The sequence below is a fragment of the Panthera leo genome, chromosome D1 (assembly GCF_018350215.1).
Source record: "Panthera leo isolate Ple1 chromosome D1, P.leo_Ple1_pat1.1, whole genome shotgun sequence".
Taxonomy (NCBI): Eukaryota; Metazoa; Chordata; class Mammalia; order Carnivora; family Felidae; genus Panthera; species Panthera leo.
Genome location: NC_056688.1, coordinates 76,734,601 through 76,756,771, shown reverse-complemented (window position 1 = coordinate 76,756,771; position 22,171 = coordinate 76,734,601). Strand labels below are relative to the sequence as shown.

The following is a 22,171-nucleotide window of genomic DNA, read 5'->3' as shown; positions in this document are numbered from 1 at the left end:
TCCACATTTCACAGATGGGGAACTAATGCTGATAAAGCCAAGAAACTTACTCCAGGTGGCAGGGTTAGTAATAGGAGGGATCTGAACCTGGGAAAGAGGATTCAGGAGTATGTGCTCTTGGTCACTACAAGAAACGTTCCGTAAATGTTTACTGAAGGATTAAGTGACTGTTTCCAGAATGCTGGATGGCTTGATTCTCAAATGTAAAAGATCCAAATGAGTGTATCAGCAAAATAAGAATGATCTCACATGAGTGGTCTTTGAAATTGTTTGAAAATAGTCGAAGTCAAAAGGTTAAAGCCAAGGAGGTGCCTGAGTGGCTAAGTGCATTAAGTGTCTGATCCTTGATTTTGGTTCAGGTCATGATCTCACGAACTGCGAGGTCAAGCCCCACTTTGAGCTCTGAGCTGACAGTGATGAGCCTGGTTAGGATTCTTTCTCTTCCTCTCTCTCCTATGCATTGTCTCTCTCTCTCAAAATAAATAAATAAACATTAAAAAAAAAAAGGTTAAAGACGTGAAAACAAGACTCTTATCACAGAGACTCTAAGCCATCTTTCTGATAGGAGATTCAACTGATCACGTATACTCTGGGTTTTCTATCTCTTTCATTGAATCCAATTGCTTCTTAGAAGAAAGTATCACACCTCATTCACTTCTGTGAATCTTGAATGATAGCTGACATTGGTCCTGTCCCATGGTCAGTGCTGAGGGACAGGTAGTCAGATTATCAGGCTCCATTACCGGTTGGAGGATTTTAAGAATCTGAACATTAAAAAGGAAACTGAAGACACTAGCAAGGTCTTGAGAACTGGCTGACAAATACCCTAACTGGAAAAAAAAATCAAATGGATTCAGGGACATGAACAGTTTCAGGTTCATTCATCATGGAGAAGGGGAGGCTGTGGAGGAGAACCTCTAATATAGAGGGCTTCTTATAAGAAGGAAGGACATCCTCTGATCTCCACTTCCCCAGAGAAAAGGAAATGGCTTAATAAATGCAATGATATTTGGGTTATAAAAAACTGCAGTGCCAGACCTCATATTTTGATAATCTATAAAATATTTCTCTTACCCATCCATTCTTTTCATGCCTATCCACACTTGCAGTAGATGCAAACACGTGTAGAGTTGAGACCATCTTGTGTACTGGGTTAGGGAAATGGACTTGTATGTTGCTCAGATGTAATCTATGTTCTCACCTCTGCCACTCCAAGGACAGATTATTTCAATCCTCTGAGCTTCTGAGTCCAGTGGACACTGAGCTCAGTGTCCAGTATATAATCAGGGTTTGAGTCATGGGAGCTCCTATCATTCTCATCATCATCTGTGCTATTATTCAATTATTTCCTTCTGCAGGAGTTAGTGTCTTTGAGGGAAGAGGTGTTAACATCAAGCCTCACAAAGTAGTCATTCCAAAAAGAGAGCCAGAAAAAACTACCCTATGAAAACATCCTTTCTAAAAAAGCCATTCCACATTGGATAGTTACTGCCAGACAGAAGCTAAAATCATGGACTCTCCTGTCAGACTGCCTGGGTTCATATCCAAACACAAACTTACTAGCTTTGTGGACAGAACATGTTATTTAACCTTTCTGTGCTTTAGTTTATTCATGTATAAAGTAGGGTAATAATGACACTTATTCTCTTCGTTTGTGATGATTCAATGAGATGATATGTAAGGGTCTAGTACACAGAAGGTGATGAGTAAATGCTGTCATTTTTGTAGGTATCAGAAGAGGTTATTTAACCTGTTTTTATGCAAAATCTTAGGACCACACATTACACAGGGGATGTTCAGAGTGCTTTGGGGATAGCTCCAATTTTTGCATTGAAAGTTAATCTAGGCATCAGTGGCTATGATCAATTTTAGAGGTATTTAAAACAGAATCCTGGCTACACAGGGACATGGTAATATTTATGTAAAAGGAGATTAAAAATATATTTGATTTTATGCTCATATACCAAAAAAAAAAAAAAGGTAATTCCTAAAATGAATTTGCCTTCAAAGCCCCAAATAGACATATGCAGGCCTGAAGGACAGTATGGGTAAATGAATGTACATCTTTTCCCACATATGGAAAACACACGTTTGTAAAAAGGTAATTAAAACCTGCCTATCGATATGGGGCAACTAAATAAACTTCCTAAAGAAATATATTTCTGCTGGATTTATGCTGCTTTTTTGCTCCAATATAATTTTATAACATTTAGTTTACAAAAATTGACTAAAAAGGTATTTAGTACATTGTTTTGCAATGCAACATTTAATTTTATAGCATGGATAATGCATTTCTTTTTACAAATGTATCAGTTTCCTGATAGCATCAATAAGCTGCTGCAGAGTCATTAAACACTATGTGAGAAATGAGTAAAGCTACAGTCCTTGTTGCTGAAACACTCAGATTGATTTTCAGCTCATAAAGCCAGTACATGGGTTACTTGCCTAGTGTCTGCAGTCCACACACTGAAGTTGAAAGGAAAGCTCTGTCACCTTGAATGACAGATTGTATACAATTTAAACCTTTCAGTGGATTCTCAGTGCCCATTAGACACAGATGAGACCGCCCAACATGCACTCAGTGCTCAGCAGGATCTTGCCCCGTTACCTCATCAGCGTCTGTACCCCTGCATGCCAACATGCAAAGTCCTTCCTGCTTCTTAACCTGCAGAGAGGCTATATCACCATTCTCTGCTTGGCCACCACTCTTCCAAATCACCATCCTATTAAATTCCTATAAAATTACGTCGATCCTATCAGAAGATCAAAAGGGACATAAATTCAACTAATTTCCCTTTGATAGCCTTTGATGACCCAGGAACTAGGTCAAGTTTGCAATCACACACTCTCCTGATACCATGCATTACTTCACAGCATGTATCACAACTGTCATTATTTAAATTGATCTATGTCTTCCTATTAGATTATAAAGACCAGGAGGACAGGGACCACATTTGCTTTTGCTTTAGATCCAATGCCTCTGATAATGCCTGACACATAGTACCCAATCAATGAATATTTGCTAAACTTACATTATTCTTGAAAGAATGCTAAATGTCAAGGTATTACTGTAATTATCAGTCTGTCTGAACACTCTAATTCACATTGAGAGTGAACCCAAATGTTATTTCTTATGATGAGGGTAAAGGAAAGTGCACATATTTAAGGGCCACATAGATCTGGTTTCAAATACCAGTCCTGTAACTTACTTGTTTTACATACCTTGAACAAGTAAATAGTTCCTCTGAACCTCACTTTTCTCATCCATTAGTTTTTTTAAGATTTTATTTTTTAATTTTTTTTTAGCATTTATTCAATTTTGAGAGAGAGAGAAAGAGCACCAGCAGGGGAGGGGCAGGGAGAGAGGCAGATGCAGAATCTGAAGCAGGCTCCAGGCTCTGAGCTGTCAGCAGAGAGCTCAATGTAGGGCTCAAACCCACAAACTGTGATATCATGACCTGAACCAAAGTCAGACGTTTAACTGTCTGAGCCACCCAGCTGCCTCTAAGATTTTATTTTTAAGTAATCTTTACACCCCACATGGGGCTTGAACTCATGACATAAAGATCAAGTGTCTCATGCTCTACCAACTGAGCCAGCCAGGCACCCCTATTAAATTAGATTTAATACCAGTTTTCTCACATAGTTCTTGTGAATTTTTTTTAATGTATATAAGGCACTTATTATAGCCCCTTATATACTAGAAAGATTAAGTAGAACTGCCTTTATATGATGAAATTATAGCTCCTATCTCTATCCTGTCAAAAATAAACTACGTCATTAAGGTCATAAACAACATTTTAGAATAGTGATTGGAATAAAGAGAAAGTTGGTCTCTATCATGAAAGGCTTAAAATTAACTTATATTTTCCAAAAACTCCCATCTACTCATCCAATTGGAAAGGGCTAAAGATGAACTCTTCTTGATGAACTATTTGTTTTCAAATCAGTTCCTTTCAGGGAGGTGGAATTTGAGTAATAAAGAACAGGAACGTCAGACATTTTAAAAGTCATTGTAAGGAATGATATAAAGTGTCACTCATGTTCAGGAAATATGTATTTAGAGTGTTGTTATGTCTTAAGGAACAGGATAGGTTGAGGGAGAGAGCTTTGGAGTTCGACCTGGAATCAAAGAGAGGTCACACCCATTGCTTGTTATGTCACCTTGACAACATTACCCTAAGATTCTGGGTTTGGTTGATTCTTCAACAAAATGAGGATAACACACTTGGCTCCAAAGAAGTGAAGTAAAGCTAAAATAAAAATCTGTGCTAAGTGTCTAACAAGATGTGTAGTACACAGTCTAATGTTCTAAAAAAGGATAGCTATCTGCATCTACTCACAAGTAAACTCTGCCTAGAACTTTGCTTTCTTCAAGGCATTTTGAAGCCTGCTTGCTCCCCAACTCTTTTCCTTTTGATGAAACTCCTATGGTGAGATATCAACCCCATGGGATGATCAAAAGGAACATGTCTGACATAAAGTACATAAGCGGTTCAAGAAGGAAATTAAGCCATTTACTGTGTGTATAATTAGAAATAATGTCAGCAGCCTATGCTACTATCACAAGATAATGTCATGAGAAAATTGTTTCCCACTGCTAGATAAACTTCAAAGTAAAGCTGAAGGACTGATAGTGAGTTGGAGAAGAAGGAGAGAAAATGAATATAGAATTTCAGAGGGAGGAAAGAAAAATAAGGTCTTGATGTTCCCTTCAAAAATTGCTTTCATGGGGCGACTGGGTGGCTCAGTCAGTTGGGTGGCTGACTTCAGCTCAGGTCATGATCTCGTGGCCTGGGGGTTCAAGCCCCACGTCAGGCTCTGTGCTGACAGCTCAGAGACTGAAGCCTGCTTCAGATTCTGTGTCTCCATCTCTCTCTGCCTTCCCGCTCGCACCCTGTCTCTCTCTCAAATAAATAAATAAATAAATAAACAAACAAACGTTAAAAAAAATTAAAAACAAGAACAACAAAAATAGCTTTCTTCCTAGATGACACAGTAATCTTGGAAATGGAACCATAGCTCTATGATAAGCAAATGTTTATTGATTATTGCTTATACAGATAGCTTATGTGGTTCTCTGCACAGTTCCATACCTATACACTTTTTAGACATATTTCTTCAAAACCTAACAAAGAAATGCAGTGTTCTGCAGGCTACAAATCTCCTAGTGACCTACTGTCAGTCTTCTCCAAGGGAGAGTTCAGGGAGGCTTAATTTGCCCTTATTTTCTGCACCTTGTTTTCTTGACGTGTTAGCTCAGAAAAGAGATTTTCAGATTTGGTTGGCTTCCTTTATTGCAAGTGCTATATTCATCGACATTGTTATCTTTAATAACTCCCTACACCATAACACACACTACCTTCTTTTACATGTGTTATCTCCTTAAGCTTTACAACCACCTCATGAGATGTTTACTGTTTTAGCCCTATTTTTATGGATGAAGATACTAAGACTTGAACAGTCTCTCAGTAGTAAATGGAAAAGGCTAAGGGTTCCAAGTTAGAGCTGCTGGGTTCTGTATAACACATGCTATTTCCTACATATGCTTAATAACGCTAAGTATTTGGTTTCACATGAACTTTGTGTTTAGCTTGGCATCTATCCATGACAAATAGCCCTGAATCCTTCTGAGATAACATAAATAGAAAACCATACTCACTTAATAATTAAAAAATAATTATTATTCTGAATACAAGGTTTATTTGTTTCATCACTTACCAAATAAAACGTGAATCTTGAGCACAACTTGATCATTTGCAACAGCCAGGCTGTTGAACCACAGTTTAATCTGTTTAAAGCAGAGGTTGTGATGGACCTCTCTTCTGAAAGAATATAAAAGGCCTTTGGCTTTTCATTTGGAATTAAAGTGAGGGAGATATGTCCCTACACTTTACCATGGTACAGATTATAAAACCAGTATTTCTGTCCTGGGCTAGGATTTGAGAGACAAAGGTTTGGGGCTCAGATGTGTCATTACTGCTGCTGGATGTTCAGAACAGAAAGCCTAGAAAGAAACCATGGCTAGTTGAGTTCAAAACAATTATATCTTTATTGTGAGCCACTGCTCTGTGGTGCGGTATTATCTGGATTTAGTTTTGTCTTATGAAAACATGTACAAGTTTGTATGCATATATGTATGTGTTTGGGGCTAGTTGTATATCCTGGGTTAAATGACTGAAATATTTTCATCCATAGCAGATAGGTATAATCCTATACCAAGGGTTACCAAGCCCTATTCCAGCAGAGCAAGAATGCAGAGTATCTATTTTTAGAGCAAATATTTTTTTTAATATGAAATTTATTTTCAAATTGGTTTCCATACAACACCCAGTGCTCATCCCAACAGGTGCCTTTCTTAATGCCCATCACCCACTTTCCCCTCCCTTGCACCTCCCATCAACCCTCAGTTTATTCTCAGTTTTTAAGAGTCTCTTATGGTTTGGAAAAAAAAAAGTTAGGGAAGGAGGCAAACCATTAGAGCAAATATTTTTAAAAAACACTTAAATAAGTTCTATAATTGAACAGGAAGTTACAGGAAAAGGAACACTATTAACTCAACACCCTAATTTTTCACAGAACAAATCTGTAGTTAATCTAATTCACATTTATGGTATGGGACAAGATTAAAAGAACTCAGACAGCTTTCATGCTTGCTGACCTTGGCTCCTAGTACCCCTAAATGTCATTAGATCTCAGGGTGATGGTGGCAAAGTTAGGAGATAACATTACTAATACAAAATTCCCACACTTGGGTAGAAATAAAACTATCCTCCCTTTTCACCTCAAGCTTAGTAAGCTTGCACTCATTATTTCAGATAGTTTTCTGTAATCTCCTTATCTGTAGATCTGGCTTCAATCCAACTGCAGAGGACAATCTATGAAAAATGAGGGAACAAGCTTCCTCATTTATTAAATTAAGTCGATCAGAGTTTTCATCTGGCAAAGGGTCACTGAAAGGAGAGAATCCAGGCTGTTAATTTCATGGGGAAGATTGCTCTCAACATCTCTTTAGAAAGCAGATAAAAATACTGACATACTGCAGTTAGTGCAGAGGCTCCTAATGTACGTGGCGAAACACCATGTTTCCTGAACTTTCCATCATCATTATACTTTGGAAAGAATCAAAACGGAGGTGCCTGTGAACTCATGAGCAAGTCGTAAACTAGTCTCTGCTTTGATTTTCAGCTCTACTTCCAAACATGATTTATTGGGTGCACCTTTTCCCAGCAGATGTTTCACTAAAATGATCCACTTGTACAGATGAAATGACCCATCATACCAGAAGATTGACCAACTGTTCCAATGAAATGATTAATTGTTCCAGAATAGTGACAATTTAGCTTCACTGAAAGACTTGGCTTTTGCATATGCAGAATTCTGAGTGTGATATCCAAATGAAAAACACTAAGCTCCAATAGATAAAACGTCCAAGGGCATAAGAAGGCATTTCAGAGAAGAGGAAACAACTGGCTAATAAACACAATCTCAATCTCATTAGCAATTAAAAACAACAACAAAAAATAAACATTAAGTACCAATTTTCACTAGCCATGTTAGCAGACAGACTGATACAAATTCATACCCTTTGACCCAGTAATTCCACTGTATGATCTCTTCAGAGAACAATCCTTAATATGGAGAACAAAAAGTGCACCAAGATGTTTACTGCATTAGTTAGGGCTATGAAAATTTAAAAGCTGAAATGTCCAAAAGTGTGTAAGGCTAACACAACTATTGTAAATGTTCAAAATAGAATAATATTCAGCTTTTTTAAAATGTTTATAAAATATTAAAATAGATGTAATATACATGAAATCGACATTCTCTAGACTATGTTGTATATACAGTTTGGTAGCTTCTGTTTACCACATGGCTTCGTAACATAAACCTTTTGCCCTGCTATTTATTGTGTTCCTTTCATATCTTTCAGAAGCATCCTTTTGATAAACACATTGCTGTATTTTACTTGCTAGAATGGCAATTATGATTAATTTGGATGCATTTGTGCTTGTCACCCATCAGGCATCAAATGCTTCTCTAAGTACCCCTAGAATCTATGCGCTTCTCAAGTCTTTTACAGTGCAACAATCCTTTAAATAGCAGATTTTTACTGCTAAATTAAATTTAAAATTCAATTACCATAAATAAGGAATAACACATCTGCATCTGCACATTTTTCTCACTGAGCTCAGAGTATAACAACATCATTCCTTATTTTCTTGATGGCTCTTGTCATTTCCCCGGAAAGAATGACCATACATTTGAGCAGAAGGTTAAATGTTACTTCCACATACAATTAAGCCTCAAGGATTGTCTCTCAGAACCCACCACCATATGCCCTGGAATTTTGGTGTCCTAACAAGTCTTGGTGATCAAACTGGCTATAAACAAACAAATAAAATCTGAACAGTGATGTGTGACACACAAGACCCTCTCCATCGTGCAACCTACCCAGAGTACGGTCTTCTTCTCTCCTGGCTTCCTCACAAAAATGAAACTACTTAAAAGACCAAGACACCCAATGTCTTATTGCCCTTTCTTACACCATATTCTTCATCGTGCAATGCCTCTTCCTATCTTCCACAACAATATCCCTTGAGGAAAAAAGGATACCATATGTTTATTGGGGCTTCCTATGTGCCAGGAAGTTCTGGAGTCACTTGGGATAGATCTTTATGCAAAACAGACAAAGACCACCGCTCTCACTAGCATTTGCATCCCAAAACAGCAGAGACAGACAGTAAAGAATGACTAAGTACATGATATAGAATATTAGAAAGGGATAAATGTTCATTATAAAAAGAAAGAAAAAGAGAACAGGGTACAGGAGATCAGGAGTATGAAAGATTCACTGTAAGCTGTAAAGAAAATGTAGGCTCTAAATTAGCATAGAAATCTGGGCTGCAAATGTCTGTGTTTGTAGAAAAGAGTTATCTTTTTTTTCTTCAGGCAAGAGAAGTTGGTTTGTCCAGGATCACATAGCTAGTTAGTTCAGCCCAAAGGACTAGATCTCAACTCCCCTGAAGACTATTCCAGTGCTTTTTCCACTGCTACTTTTGGATTACACAGTGGTAAATGCAAATGGTACTGGGAATCAAAATGACCAGAGTTCAAGCCCTGACTATGGCCTTTGGGCAAGCTACTTAACTCTTTTGCCTGCAGCTTTTCTATCTAGAGGAAGATAATTACAGTACCAACAATCACAAACATGTACAAAGGCAAAGGAAATGATACACAGAAGGCATTTAGATAGTGTCTAAAATATCATAAGCATATGTTCAATGGTATTATAGCTTTGTTTTTAAATCTCATTAGAATGCCAAACACCTATAAGAACTAACAGCAGGTCCTAGCTTAAACATTAACATTAAATGAGCATCTATTATACTCAAAACTTTTTGTTGCTCAAACATCTGTTATACACACAATGAGTAGACTGGGACTTTTCATTCCAGTGGCTATTTGGTGTTGTTTTTTTACAGAAAGGTGACTTCAGGAAGGTTTCAATGAAAAAAAAAGATCAATGTTGTTTAGTGACCTAAACCAGTCAGAGATCAAACGAAGCTGGAGGTCAAGGTAGCAAATGCAATTCTCCTTCTTCAAACACTGAATTGACCTGGACATTAGTTCACTTTTGAGGAAAATTGATGTTTCACAATGCCCTCTAATTTTCTGGGAGAATAAATGCTTCAATTTCTTCCATTATATACAAAATCATAGCAAGTCAGAGAAAAGGATACATTTCATAGGAAGAACATCTTTCTGAAATTTACCCAGGCCTCCAAGAAGAGCAATTTGAAATATATCTTAAAGTCTATTTTCTATCCCCAAACATTTATCTGTTTTTTCAAGCACCATCATCTGGCAGCATAATCTTTTCTTCTAGACCAAACGCACCTAGAGGGAAGGACCTGTACCTTACCTAATTCTTACTTTTCCACATTTCCCAGCAAAGTACTTCACTCAGAGCAGGGACCCAATAAATGCCTAGTCAACACATGAATCTGGACATATCTGATGTCCTTCCTAGCCTATCCTTAAGTTGCTGAGAAGAACAGTCACAGAAAAAGAAATAGTTTCCGCACATTTCTGTATAAAGGCGGAAGCTGGGATAATAATGTCACAGATACTGGCAGATGCTAATGAACTTACCTTCCATGCATAATCTCTTTTCACTTCAGTTCTGGGCTTGGCTCTAAGACTTTCTCGAAGGTAATGGTATCAAATGCAATACATCAGAGCTTGATAAGCACTTGCACAGTGGGGCTTGTCTCTCTGGAATGCTCCCTCTTGGAATCCATCCACCATGTGGTAAGAAAGCCTGTCTAGCCTAATGATAGTTGAAATGTCACATAAGGGAGCACAGAGGCACTGCAGCCAATTAGCACCCATTGCCAGCCATGGGAATGGGGTTATCTTGAACGTTTCAGGCTCTAATGAGCTCAGAGCCTGAACGTTTCAGGCTCTGACTGCAGCCTCACGCATGATCCCAGCCAACAGCACATGGAGTAGAAGCCCTCAGTGAGCCCAGGCAACCCTCAAATCATGAAAAATAATAAATCATTGTTTTAAGCCAAGACACTTTGGGTTGGTTCGATGTATAATAATAGAAAATGGAAACATAAGTAAACATATCACATGTTTAAGACTTGGACAAATATGGGTTGTAGGGTCCCTCTGCCACCTACCAGTTTTGAGACCTTTTGGCCTTACTGCAGAGCCCATTAGTACTTTAGTTTCATCTCTGTTGTAGAAAGACACCTTCCTCACAGAACTTTGAGAATAAAATAATGCTACAGCTAGCGTACCCCCAAAATAGTTAGCTGTCATTGTGAGCATTAATAAGGTAAAATGGAATAATATAGACTTAACTTTTTGTGGCACTCTTGATACAAATCTCATTTGGTAGTCCAACCCAAGCTGTATATTACATCACTCACCTTCTCCTTAGCCTCTATCAGATTCACACTTCAAGTGTTACAAGAGTAAATGGAAAAGCCTCTATTTCAGACTAGCCTCCTGACTGCCCTCCTGGTCTCCACTATTGTTCCCAACCCACAGTCCCCCATCCACTCAGTGACCTATCCAAAGTCCTAAACCACTTCCCGTCCCTCCCCGGCTTTAAATCTACCTATGGTCTAGTACTGAAACCTGAATAAATCCCAAAACCCTTCACCTGGCCCAGAATCCTACAAGCACTTGTCACTATATTTCTTTCTCATGGTGTGGCTTTCCCTTTCCCTTCTGTAATGTCGTGTCCAGCTACACTAGTGATCTTAATTCTTCAAACACCCTAAGCTCACCGTGACTTGGGCCTCTGCCTTCACCATTCCATCTACTTGGACCAGATGTCCACATGTCTCCCTGGCACTATTTGGAGTCCAACTCAGATGCAAAGTCAGAGAAACTTTTCCTATCAGCTAAAGCAACGCACCCCCTCAGCCCCTCCCCTACCAATTGCTGTCAGTCCCAATATCCACGTTTTGTTTTGGTTTCCTTTCTTCTTAGTCCTTAAAACTTGACATAATATTCATTGTTTGTGTGTTTGCATATTCATTGTCAGTTTTCCCTCTCGGTAAACAAAAGTCACCTGAGAGCTGGGCTTCTGTCTTGCTCACTACTGGAGTCCCCCTCTGCCTACAGCAATGTTCAGAAATTACAGTCCACAGGCTTGTTTTTGTATGGCATGCAAGCAAAGAATGGCTTTTACATTTTTTTTATGGTTGGAAAAAGTCAAGAGAAAAACAGTATTACATGACATGTGAAAATAATGTCAAATTTAAATTACAGTCAGTGTCCATAAATAACATCTTCTTAGAACACTGCCACATTTATTGTCTATGGTTCCCATTGCTTTAAAATGGCAAAACTAAACAGCTGCCACAGAGACCAGATGGCCCGAAAATCTTGCAGTATTTACTTTTTGACCCTTTACCCACACAGACAAAGAGCTGTCTGTGGCCTAAAGTATCGTATGAGAAATCTACGTGGATCCAAGGAATTTTTAACAGGAAAAAATATCCGACAGGGAAAATTTCCCAAGAACCAGGCAACATCTGACCAGGAATTCTTGTCCCCATGAAAAGCCAGTTGAGTACAAGTTTTTGACGAGGCCCTTGGAAGTCTTCCAGATTCTTTACTCTTCTCCAAATGAGCTGCATTGCTGTGAGGAGCAGAATGCAAGGTCTGCATTCTCATCAAGTGCTCTAACTGATCCACACATAGCGAAAAGCTAAATGAACAGGAATGGAGATGTTCGGAAAAATTAAACACAGATTTCTTAATAAAGCTGAAAATAGCTTAATAAAGCTGAAAATAGGCTCCTGGCATCCCAAGGCGTGTTTATTTCTGTTTAAATAGATGACTTCCCCATAGACTGTTATCAGCTCAGTGGGGATCCTAGGAGAGAAGTACTTTCCTCCTCCTGTGCATTTTAAGCTCTTCTCAGATGAAATTCAGCCAGAGACTATAAAAAGCATCTGTCAATCTGGATGAAAACAATAACCATGGTCAAGTCATGCTAATACTCTTAGCTGCTCATTTCTGGAGTGCTCTAAACAGATACCAAATAGCCTCAGAGGACAAGATGGAGAGATTGACGATCCTTTTTGCAGAAAGGTGCCTTCTTGGGAGAAGATGATCAAAGTATCAGGTGGACGAGTGACAGGGTCATTCTCACCAGGAAAGCTGCCGTCACTGGCTTCAGTCAGAAAGAGGGTGACTGTTTCAGCCATGGGCAAGAGTGGGTGACACGTGTCCTGATGCCACCAAAGACAAGTGGTAACTGGAACTATGACACACCCCAGGTAAAGAGGGTGGCCTGTGGGCAGCTTCACAGGGCACTCGGGGGAGCAGGCTGTGCCACCGGCAGCAGAACCAGGGATGACAGAAAAGGGCCATAGATGGGCTTTCAAATGAACACCAAGGCCCTTTCCAAAGGGAATAGGAGATCAATATTGTATCAGAGCACGGGGTACACTCTGGAGCTCAGCACCAAAGAAGAGAAGAGGATGTGTTTCTAGAGATCTACTAGGAGATGGAGGAAAAAAGAAGTGTGCTGGGAAAAAAAACAAAACAAAAACTAAATGATGAAACAAGCTCACAGACAGACTGACAGAAACACGGACAAGAAGAGAAAGGCTCTGAAGAGACAGCAACGGTGCTGCAAAGTAGCTTAAGAAAAATAGTAAATCTTCCTAATCACAAGAATTAGAGCCTACTACGATGAGGGGTCTAATCAGGTTAATTAATCAACGTAAAGGGCTTATCCTTCCAAAAAAAATCACTTCACAGTTCAGATGTGCACCTTAAATGTTCAAAATCCCACCTTCTAGATAATCAGTGCAAGTTCTGGTAGATAAAACGAATTCAACAATAACTATATACTATAACTTATATACTGTAAGAAATGATGAGGGGAAAGTAAAAGCTTTAACCACCAGGTAATAGGTGATGACTTATGATGGCATTTCTGGAAGCTGTCAGTCTCTCTTGGGCTTACTCATATGCCCTCCTCCCCCTCCGCCACCCCCTCACTCACCCCTAGAGGCACAACTTACTCTGGGGAGCTCTCTGTTGTCCCCTCTTGTGTGTTCTCACAGCACTCTTGCTTATGCTGCTATTGTAACAGTCATCACATTCCGTTAAAATTGCCTGATTATTGATTCTCAGTCCTCAAGACAAAGGACATAGATTCTCAAAGCTGCATCCTCAGAGGCTTGCACAGTGCCGAGCTCAAAGCAAGAACTCAGTGGAAGAAAAACATCATGGAACAAATGAATCAGAGAAAGAACAAATGAAGTTACTAAGTAAACGAATGAATCAAGTATCTTGCTACTAGCAAGAATAAAACGGGATCAAAATAACCTAGTTCCATTACAGCATGAATATCTTGAATAGGATCAACCTCAGAAAATTTTCTTACCCTGGAGAAAACAAGTTCTTTATAAATCAGGGTTTTCAACATCTTTTTCTGATGCTTGGTGTAAAGTTGATTTTTAGCACCATACCTTTTCATGGAAATGACATCTTTTGTCAAGTTGAAAGATCAAAACTATAATGAGTATTTTAGGTATGCTCTAGCCACTGCCTTAAATAGATAAATATAATTTCATTTGAAATTCCTTTGCATTTTGGGGCACTCTGGATTTCGACACAGGTCATGATTTCATGGGTTTCTGAGTTCAAGCCCCACATCGGACTCTGCACTGGCAGCTGAGAGCCTGCTTGGGATATTCTCTCTCTCTCTCTTTCTCTCTCTCTCTCTCTGTCTCTCTCTCTCTCTGCCCCTCCCCTGCTCATGCTCTTTCAAAATAAATAAATAAAAACTGAAAAAAAAGAATAAAGTCTTTTTTAAAAATTCCTTTGCATTTCTTTTCATAGTACTCTTTTCAAATCCAGAAATCTACTTCTACGTTATTATAGATTTCTGCACAGTAACTTCAAAATCTCTTTTCTTTCCTTTTTACACAGAATCTCCATTTAAGAGATCAGGTAAATACCTGAATAGGAAGCAATCTTAAATATAAGGAGAATGATTGCCTTTTTATCAATAGTAACATCTAAAAAAGAAAGAAAAATATTCTGGGCAAAGTTGAACAACTTTGAGAAGCATATTAAATAGACACCTATGTATAAAGTTTGATTGATGGATTTAGTTATCATGCATAGTTATATTAAATACATTACTTAATAGGCTACATTAAATAGATTAATTTAGAATGATTATCCTTTACTATGATATCAAATAATTTTGTTTAATCTCTTCCCATGCATCTTGACTTCAAGGTCTTCCCCAATACAGAGTCATTTTTCACCTTCTCTAAAATTTTCCAAACCTATCATCATCGTACCTGTCTGTTTGAGATAAAGCACTTTTTGAATCTGTGTTTCAGGCCTTCGTTGGAAATTTCCAGTGAAGTCACAAGAATCGAATTGCATAATGTTAAGACTCCTTGTTTTCTCATTTATCTAACAGGTAAATATTTGTGACCTCTACATGGTGACCAAAATTGAACTGCGTTATTAAGTGATTTTTAAAAGGCATATATGTAATAACATTCAATACTTGCATTTGTGAGAACACACTTCCAGGAATAATGACTAATTCTTTGTTAAGTGATTTTTCTTGCCCCCATTTAACCTTTATTCTACAAATAAATTCTATAAAAATCCTAAACTGGCATAGTTCATGTCATTTTTCCCCCGTCCTCCAAATAGCTTCTTATTGTTCAAAACAAAAGCCCGGTTCTCTAGTCATAAGAGAACACTTATAAGGACTTGAATTTAAGGCAATTCTTTTTTGTTGAGGGATAGAAAAAAAGGAAAATGCCTTGTACTTGGACATATATGATATTCTCTTTTTTGTGGCAATATTCGTTCATTTATATCTATTTTGCATGAAGGAGATTTGGTACTAAGTGTAGCAAATCAGATGTGTAAGCTGATTAGTGCCCAGGCTAGTCTTCCTCTGAGATAGTGCTTTTACACTCAGGCTATATTGGTCTTAAGCATTTGCAACATTGGTAACAAGACATTCCAATTTTTTTAATGTTTGTTTATTTTTTTTTTTGGGGGGGGGGAGGGAGAGAGAGAGAGCACAACCAGGGGAGGGGCAGAGAGAGAGGGAGACACCTAAAATAGGCTCCAGGCTCTGAGCTGTCAGCATAGAGCCCGACGTGGGGCTTGAACCCATGAACCACAAGTGAACTGAAGTGGGATGCCCAACTGACTGAGCCACCCAAGTGCCCCTAGGTATTCCAATTTTTCTTAATTGCTTTTGTAAAGAGCAATTTTTTTCCCACTTAAAATATATCTACTTTCTTTGTTCCGTGTTTCTTGGGGCAATCACAAATGCAATGTATGTAGCTTCCCATACCAGTGTAAGCAAATTCACTTTGATGTAAAGAACACTTTACCACATTGGGTACCCATGTTATTCAAATTGCCAGGGAAACTTCAAGGACCAAGTGCCTTCCTCCAAACAATTTCTAGCTCTGTAATCAGCTTCCTGCAGATATTTTGCATACTCCCAACTGAGCCTATGGTAATACTATCTTTTTTTTTTTTTTTTTTTGCAACCTCTGTAATGATCCAGAACTGGATACATTTCTTCAAAATTCTCCTATTTGTAAAATAAACCATCCTTTTTGTTTCCACTTCATATAATTACCTGGTAGAAGAACACAAATTCATAGTGAAAAACTCAAGTTTTCCTGGTTCTCAGTTCTGAGGGGAATCTTTTCTGTTGACCTTTTAAGCAGATTCATTGTTTTCAGAGCTGTCCCCTAACAAGATTTCACATACCAGACCTTGCGGAAAGCTGAAGTAAGAACATAAAAGCATCCTTCTATAAAAGTAAACCTATGGAGATGGTGGTAGGGACAGGTAATTATGAAGTGATACAGTTTAGTATCTTTATATTGATATTTATGGACATCAGGATTTGACATTATTCTTTTTAATAGCCCTCAAGAAAGTATACTGATGAGAGAAGTATCATCTGATCACTTGACAGACTCATGACAATTACTTGCTTTCAGCCACTAAATTTTGAACTGGTTTCTTACACAGCTGTTGCCAAACCAAACAACCTTATTTAATTTTTATAACAATCTTATGAAGCAAAGTAATTATTTTTATTTTACAGATTAGCAAACTGGAGATCAGAGAGGCTAAGGAATTTATCCAATGTCACAGAGCTCCTATGTGGAAGAGCCGAGATGAATGTCAGCTATGCAACCTGAATGATTTGCAAGGCCATTAAAATAGAGCCATAATGGAGAGGAGTTAATTTAGAGAAAAATAAGACAATCTGTAGCTGCTGTTCTTTATAGCATCAGGACTTTAAGTGAAGCAGAGTAAATTGATAAAGCCTAAGATAAAAGTATCCATTAACGTAGTACAGAAAGCTTCTCAGGAAACAAAGGCAGCCTGCCAACCACCTATTTTACTGCCTTGAGGGCAGTAAAGTTCTTTAGAGAGGAGCAGTCTTATAAAGAAAGGTTCATAGACTGAAGCCAGACAGGAGTATTTTGCAATACAGTAGTTCTTCCAGTCCTCCAGTCCTATCTGTGAATTCAGGCCAGTCTTTTCTTTCCACCTTTTTATCTGCCTTCCATAAATACTGAGAGTGAGCAGCAAGTAAGAGTTTATCCCTGTCTCTGGGTCTGATGTTGTAGGAATGAATGACTCCTTCATTCCTGTAGCCAAAGAATGGACTGTATAGTAAGGTTGATGGGAAGGAAAGCACGTAATGATAACCAGAGATATGCATACTAGGTAGGATATACAGAGCTCTCTAGGAGAACTGGGAGAGCTACTCCCCTCCATCTCAGCGGGGAATGAAAGAGCTTCCAAGTCAAGGAAGCTTCCCAAAGGTGGTAATGATCAAGTTTAGTCCTCTAAAATGAAAAGGCCGTCATCTCCTGAAGGGGAAAGGAACCAAGGCCATGTGCAAAGGTATGACCTCGAAAGGATACATGGCTCTTTAACAATGACCTCTGTCTGCACACTTTTTGGGGTGCCACACTGTGTTGTTACTGTAGTGAAGAGAAGGGATGGAAATGGTGAACCTAGAGAAGGAAGCAGGTCTCACACCATGGGAGGTCTTTCATGTACAGTCAGTTGACTTTCTCTTAAGGCCAAAGGGAAGCCACTCAATGAGAGGTTTTAAGTAGGAAAGTGACATGATACAATTTTCCTTTCAGAAAGATCTTACTGAAGGCATTGCAGAAAATAGATTTAAGGGGACTCAATTATAGGCAGGACACAAATTAGAAATAACACAAATTGGTAGGTTACCAGTGATGAAAAAGGCTAATGAGAAAAGAGGAAGAAAAGAGTAAGAAGAGAGGTAGCTAGATTCAAGAAATAAAAAAATTAAAAAAAAAAAAAAAAGGAAGGAGGCACTTGGGTGGCCAGTCAGTTAAGCATCTGACTCTTGATTTGGGCTCAGATCATGACCTCATGGTTTGTGAGATTAAGCCCCACACTGGGCTTCATGGTGACAGTGGGGAACTTGCTTGGAATTCTCTCTCCCTCTCTATCTCTCCTCCCCTCTCTTGCTCGCTCACTCTCTCTCTTAAAAAAAAAGAAAAAGTAGAGAAATAAGGGGACTTTAATAAGCATGTATGATTGGCTCCCCTTGTTTAAAGTCAGTTACAAACCTGTAATATAAATTAAGAAACTTCTCTAGTAAGTTCCAATGACAGTAATGAATTAATGTAATTTGCCAAGTCCTCTTTAGAATTATCTTTCAGAAAGGTATAAAGTGAAAAATAATGAATAATTTCCAAACACAGCAAGCACTTATCATGTGACAGGCAAGTGCTATCAACATCATGTCTATTTTCTCACTTAGGCTTGCTAATGATCCTATGAGGTAGGTAAAGTTATTACCTCACTTTACACAGAAGAAATAGGAGGGGATACATGCCATATCATTCATTTTTTGGTGATTCAATAAATATATATTGTTTATTTTGTCTGTATCAGTCATCACGTTAGGGGCTACACAGGACAAGGAAATAGAATACACAGCATTTGTCCTAGAAATGCTCATAGCTAAGTGGGAAAAATCTAACACTGATAAATGGAAAGTTCCACGATGGTATAATAGGTGCCATCAAGGTAGTCTGACCTAACAACTGTGGGAAGACTCTGGAGACAACCACCTTTAACAGAAAGGCAAACTGTAGCTCAAATGTAATTATCAGCATAAACTCCCACTGTCAAATAGAAGCCAATAGTCAGGTTACTGTCTGCATTTGGGCTGGTTGTGCCATGAACAAATTCCCCTAGTCATGAGAGGAAAAGACAGAGTGGGTACTGTGGGTTAAGGTAGGATGGGGTTATGTGGCATTGCAGGGGGGAGGACTTCATGCCAAAAATTACCCCTTGCTGTATCATCAAACCATGCCTCTGGTGCAGATCTAGATCTGTCCAGAGCAAGGCATCACACTGTAGGCCAGTGGCGGCCCTGGCTAGCAACATGTGTAAAAGTCTGCTAAAAGAATACCATGATTATAACTAACTTATCTCTGCTAGCTTTATTCTTAAAGACAGACTCACAGATAGGTAGACAGTCACTTCCTCCTCAAATGAAGTCCCTGCAAACTAGCATTTGGTTTTCTAAACCCGGACCCTGACTTTACACATAATGAAGCTAATATAAGGTAATATGTTAAGGCAGAGACTTTTGGGAACCATAAGGAATTTTTCAAGTCTAAGTCCACTGTCTTTAACTTGTGGTTCATGAACCAGCCACAGTGAAATCCAAAGGTTAAAGCTGAGACACAAAAGTTTCCAAAATACTTTATTCACTCTTTTCTCAATTTTATTTTTGTCTGCAGGCCATTCTTGCAGATGAAGCCACTGAAAGTTCTCATAACCATTATTTTCATTTCCAACTTAAATAATAACTATTTCTGAGCCCTGATAAAATGATCATTTTTCTTTGTGTATTTCCCAACTAGGGCCTTAAAAATTCTGTAAATAAACTGACAGCAAACATTTAAATTAGCCCAGTGCTTTTCATTTTCTTTTGCACACTCTTTCCTCAAAAAAAAAAAAAAAAAAAAAAAAAAAGAGATTAAAAGAAAGTAAACCATCACAGACTATGAAGCAGTAAACATGGAGTTACAGTGCATGGTTACATTTGTACAGTGAAGAATTACGGGCCATGTGCCTCTTCACTGGGGAGTTGACCTCTAGACTCTTGAGTCCAACTAGAAGGAATCCAAGAATGCGCTTTCCAGGAGAGCTCAAGTACTCAGGGATGTCCATGTGTGAAAAATTACACAGTGAAAATTCCTTAGGAACATAAACATGACCATGGAAAAGATGAGAGATCTAGGAGGGAGTGGAAGCATTCTGTACTAGCTCAGCTTTACGGTCCTTATTTATTATTAAGGTTACAATGTATATTTTGTAGGCAAATTTTATTGCACTAATTAACTCATTAACAACCTCTAGAGAGAAGCCAGACTTCTCTGCAGGCTGGTTTGCTGAATTTTAATGACCCAGATAAAGAGAAAAATGAGCGTTCTAGGTTCTGTGAAAGCCCTGGGACTCTACAAACAGCTCTGATTTACTTAGTGTATCGTATCATAGAGAAGTGTGAATTGTGAATTAAAACAGATAAGAATTCCTCAATATGTATACAACACAATAGGTTTGGCTAATTTAAATAAGCAAGGCTTATGGCATTTATGGCATTTTAATTTAACAGAAAAAAATCAGCTTTGATTTGCTTCCCCTGCCTCTTCTGAGTTGGAGCAGGAGCCAGTTTATTCCAGAGTCCACACTAGCCAAGCAGGCTAGGGTTTCTAAGTGAGAAGAATAAGGTGAAGAGTGAGAAGGACTTAGATGTAGCTCAGCCTGCAAGGCATAACCATTTAATTGACAGTACTGATGTGATTTGTGATATTCTGAATGATATCTGATGTGGTACCCTGACCTCCGATGTCTGGAGTATGGACATCTTTGTTCTCCATGGACGCCAAGACTGCATTGCGAATGGAGGTGGCATAGGAGTGGAGCTTGAGGTAATCCAGCAAAATGCAGCTTGCCAGAAGCATGGCAGTAGGGTTGGCCATATTCTTATTGGCTAAATTCTTGCCTGATTGCCTTGAGGCTGTTTCAAACACTGCGTACATATGGCCATAGTTTGCACCAGGCACGAGGCCTGCTCCCCCAACCAACCCTGTACAGATGTTGTTGACTATGTTGCCATAAAGATTGGGCATCACCATTACATCGAATTGCTGGGGCCGAGATACCAGCTGCATGGTGGTGTTATCCACAATCATGCCTTCGAAAGTGAGCTGAGGATAGCGGGAGGCCACCTCTCTGCAACACTGTAGGAAGAGACCATCTCCCAGTTTCATGATGTTGGCCATATGCACAACCGTCACTCTCTTGCGCCCCATCTCCTGGGCCAATTGGAAGGCATATTCAGCAATGCGCAAAGACTTGGCCTTGGTAATGATCTTCAGGCTCTCGATCACTCCTTTCACACTCTCATGCTCCAGGTTGCTGTATTCACCCTCTGTGTTTTCCCGAACAACTAAGATGTCAACATCCTTGTGCCTTGTCTCCACTCCTGGCAGACTCTTAAAATGGATAACGTTGGCATAGAGATCCAGCGTGGTGCGAAACATATTGTTGCAGGATTTGTGAGACGGTGGCAGGTTGTGGTCAGTTTCGATGTTGCCCTTCAAGGCCACGCAGTTTCGACGGACTGCCATGATGGCATTGTGAACGTCCTCTTCACCAGAAGTGGAGTTAACTATCACCTCCTCGAAGTCCACACATGCATGTCTGAACACAGTCTTAACATGCAGCATAAGTTCAGGCCCGATGCCGTCCCCAGGAATCATAGTCACAGTGTGTCGCCCACCATACTTGGCTGATGGAGGAATACCGTGTTTAAAAGAGAAGTTCCTCAGTGAGGTCTCACGGCCAAATAAAATCTCCCAAGAATGGCAGAGAGAAGGTCGCAACATGGCCTTCACAAAGCAACTGGCGGCTGTCAGCATCTTCAGTGCCATGATCATTAAGGAGAGGTTAACTTATGTAAAAATACACAATCTTCCTCTTGTTTTAAATTGGCTTCTTCTAGCGGAATTCTAGATCCATAATTCTTGTGTAGGTCACAACTGTCTCTCCTGCTTGGTATTCTATTCTGACAGACATTCTACTGCAGTGAGAGAGAGTGAGCTAGTCAAAAAAAGATGTGAAGTATCATATAGAAAGTATATTTATTCAACGTGCTAACCTCTGCATGATATACTTTTTTTAAAAAAATAGGCTTTATCAGGCCTTCTGTAATATCATACAGAAGTTTTGGGTTCACAGCAAAACTGAATGGCAGGTTCAGAGATTTCACAGAGAGCACCTACATCCCATTAAATTCCCTCCCACTATCAAAATACTGCACCAGAGTGGCACATTTGTTACAACCGATGAACCTACATTGACACAACATTTTTACCCAAAGTCCATAGTTTAAATTAAAGTTCACTCCTAGTGTAATAATTTCTGAGTTTGGACAAATGTATAAGGAGGTGTGTGTATCTACCACTACTGCATCATACTGTATAGTTTCAAAGCCCTAAAAATTCTGCTCTGCTTTGCTTACTTATCACTGCCTCCCCCTAGCCCCTGG

The 22,171-nt window shown here is 39.0% G+C and overlaps 2 protein-coding genes across 4 annotated transcripts in view; both read right to left on the bottom strand.

Annotated features, from left to right (window-relative positions):
- NELL1 (neural EGFL like 1) overlaps nt 1–22,171 on the bottom strand; it is an 876,810-nt gene that overhangs the window by 280,376 nt on the left and 574,263 nt on the right. The gene's annotated exons all lie outside the window — the stretch shown is intronic.
- On the bottom strand, nt 19,633–21,619 carry IDH3G (isocitrate dehydrogenase (NAD(+)) 3 non-catalytic subunit gamma). Its single transcript, XM_042906354.1, has one exon. It carries the CDS (start codon nt 21,558–21,560, stop codon nt 20,400–20,402), a length of 1,161 nt encoding a protein of 386 aa, XP_042762288.1. The 5' UTR covers nt 21,561–21,619; the 3' UTR covers nt 19,633–20,399.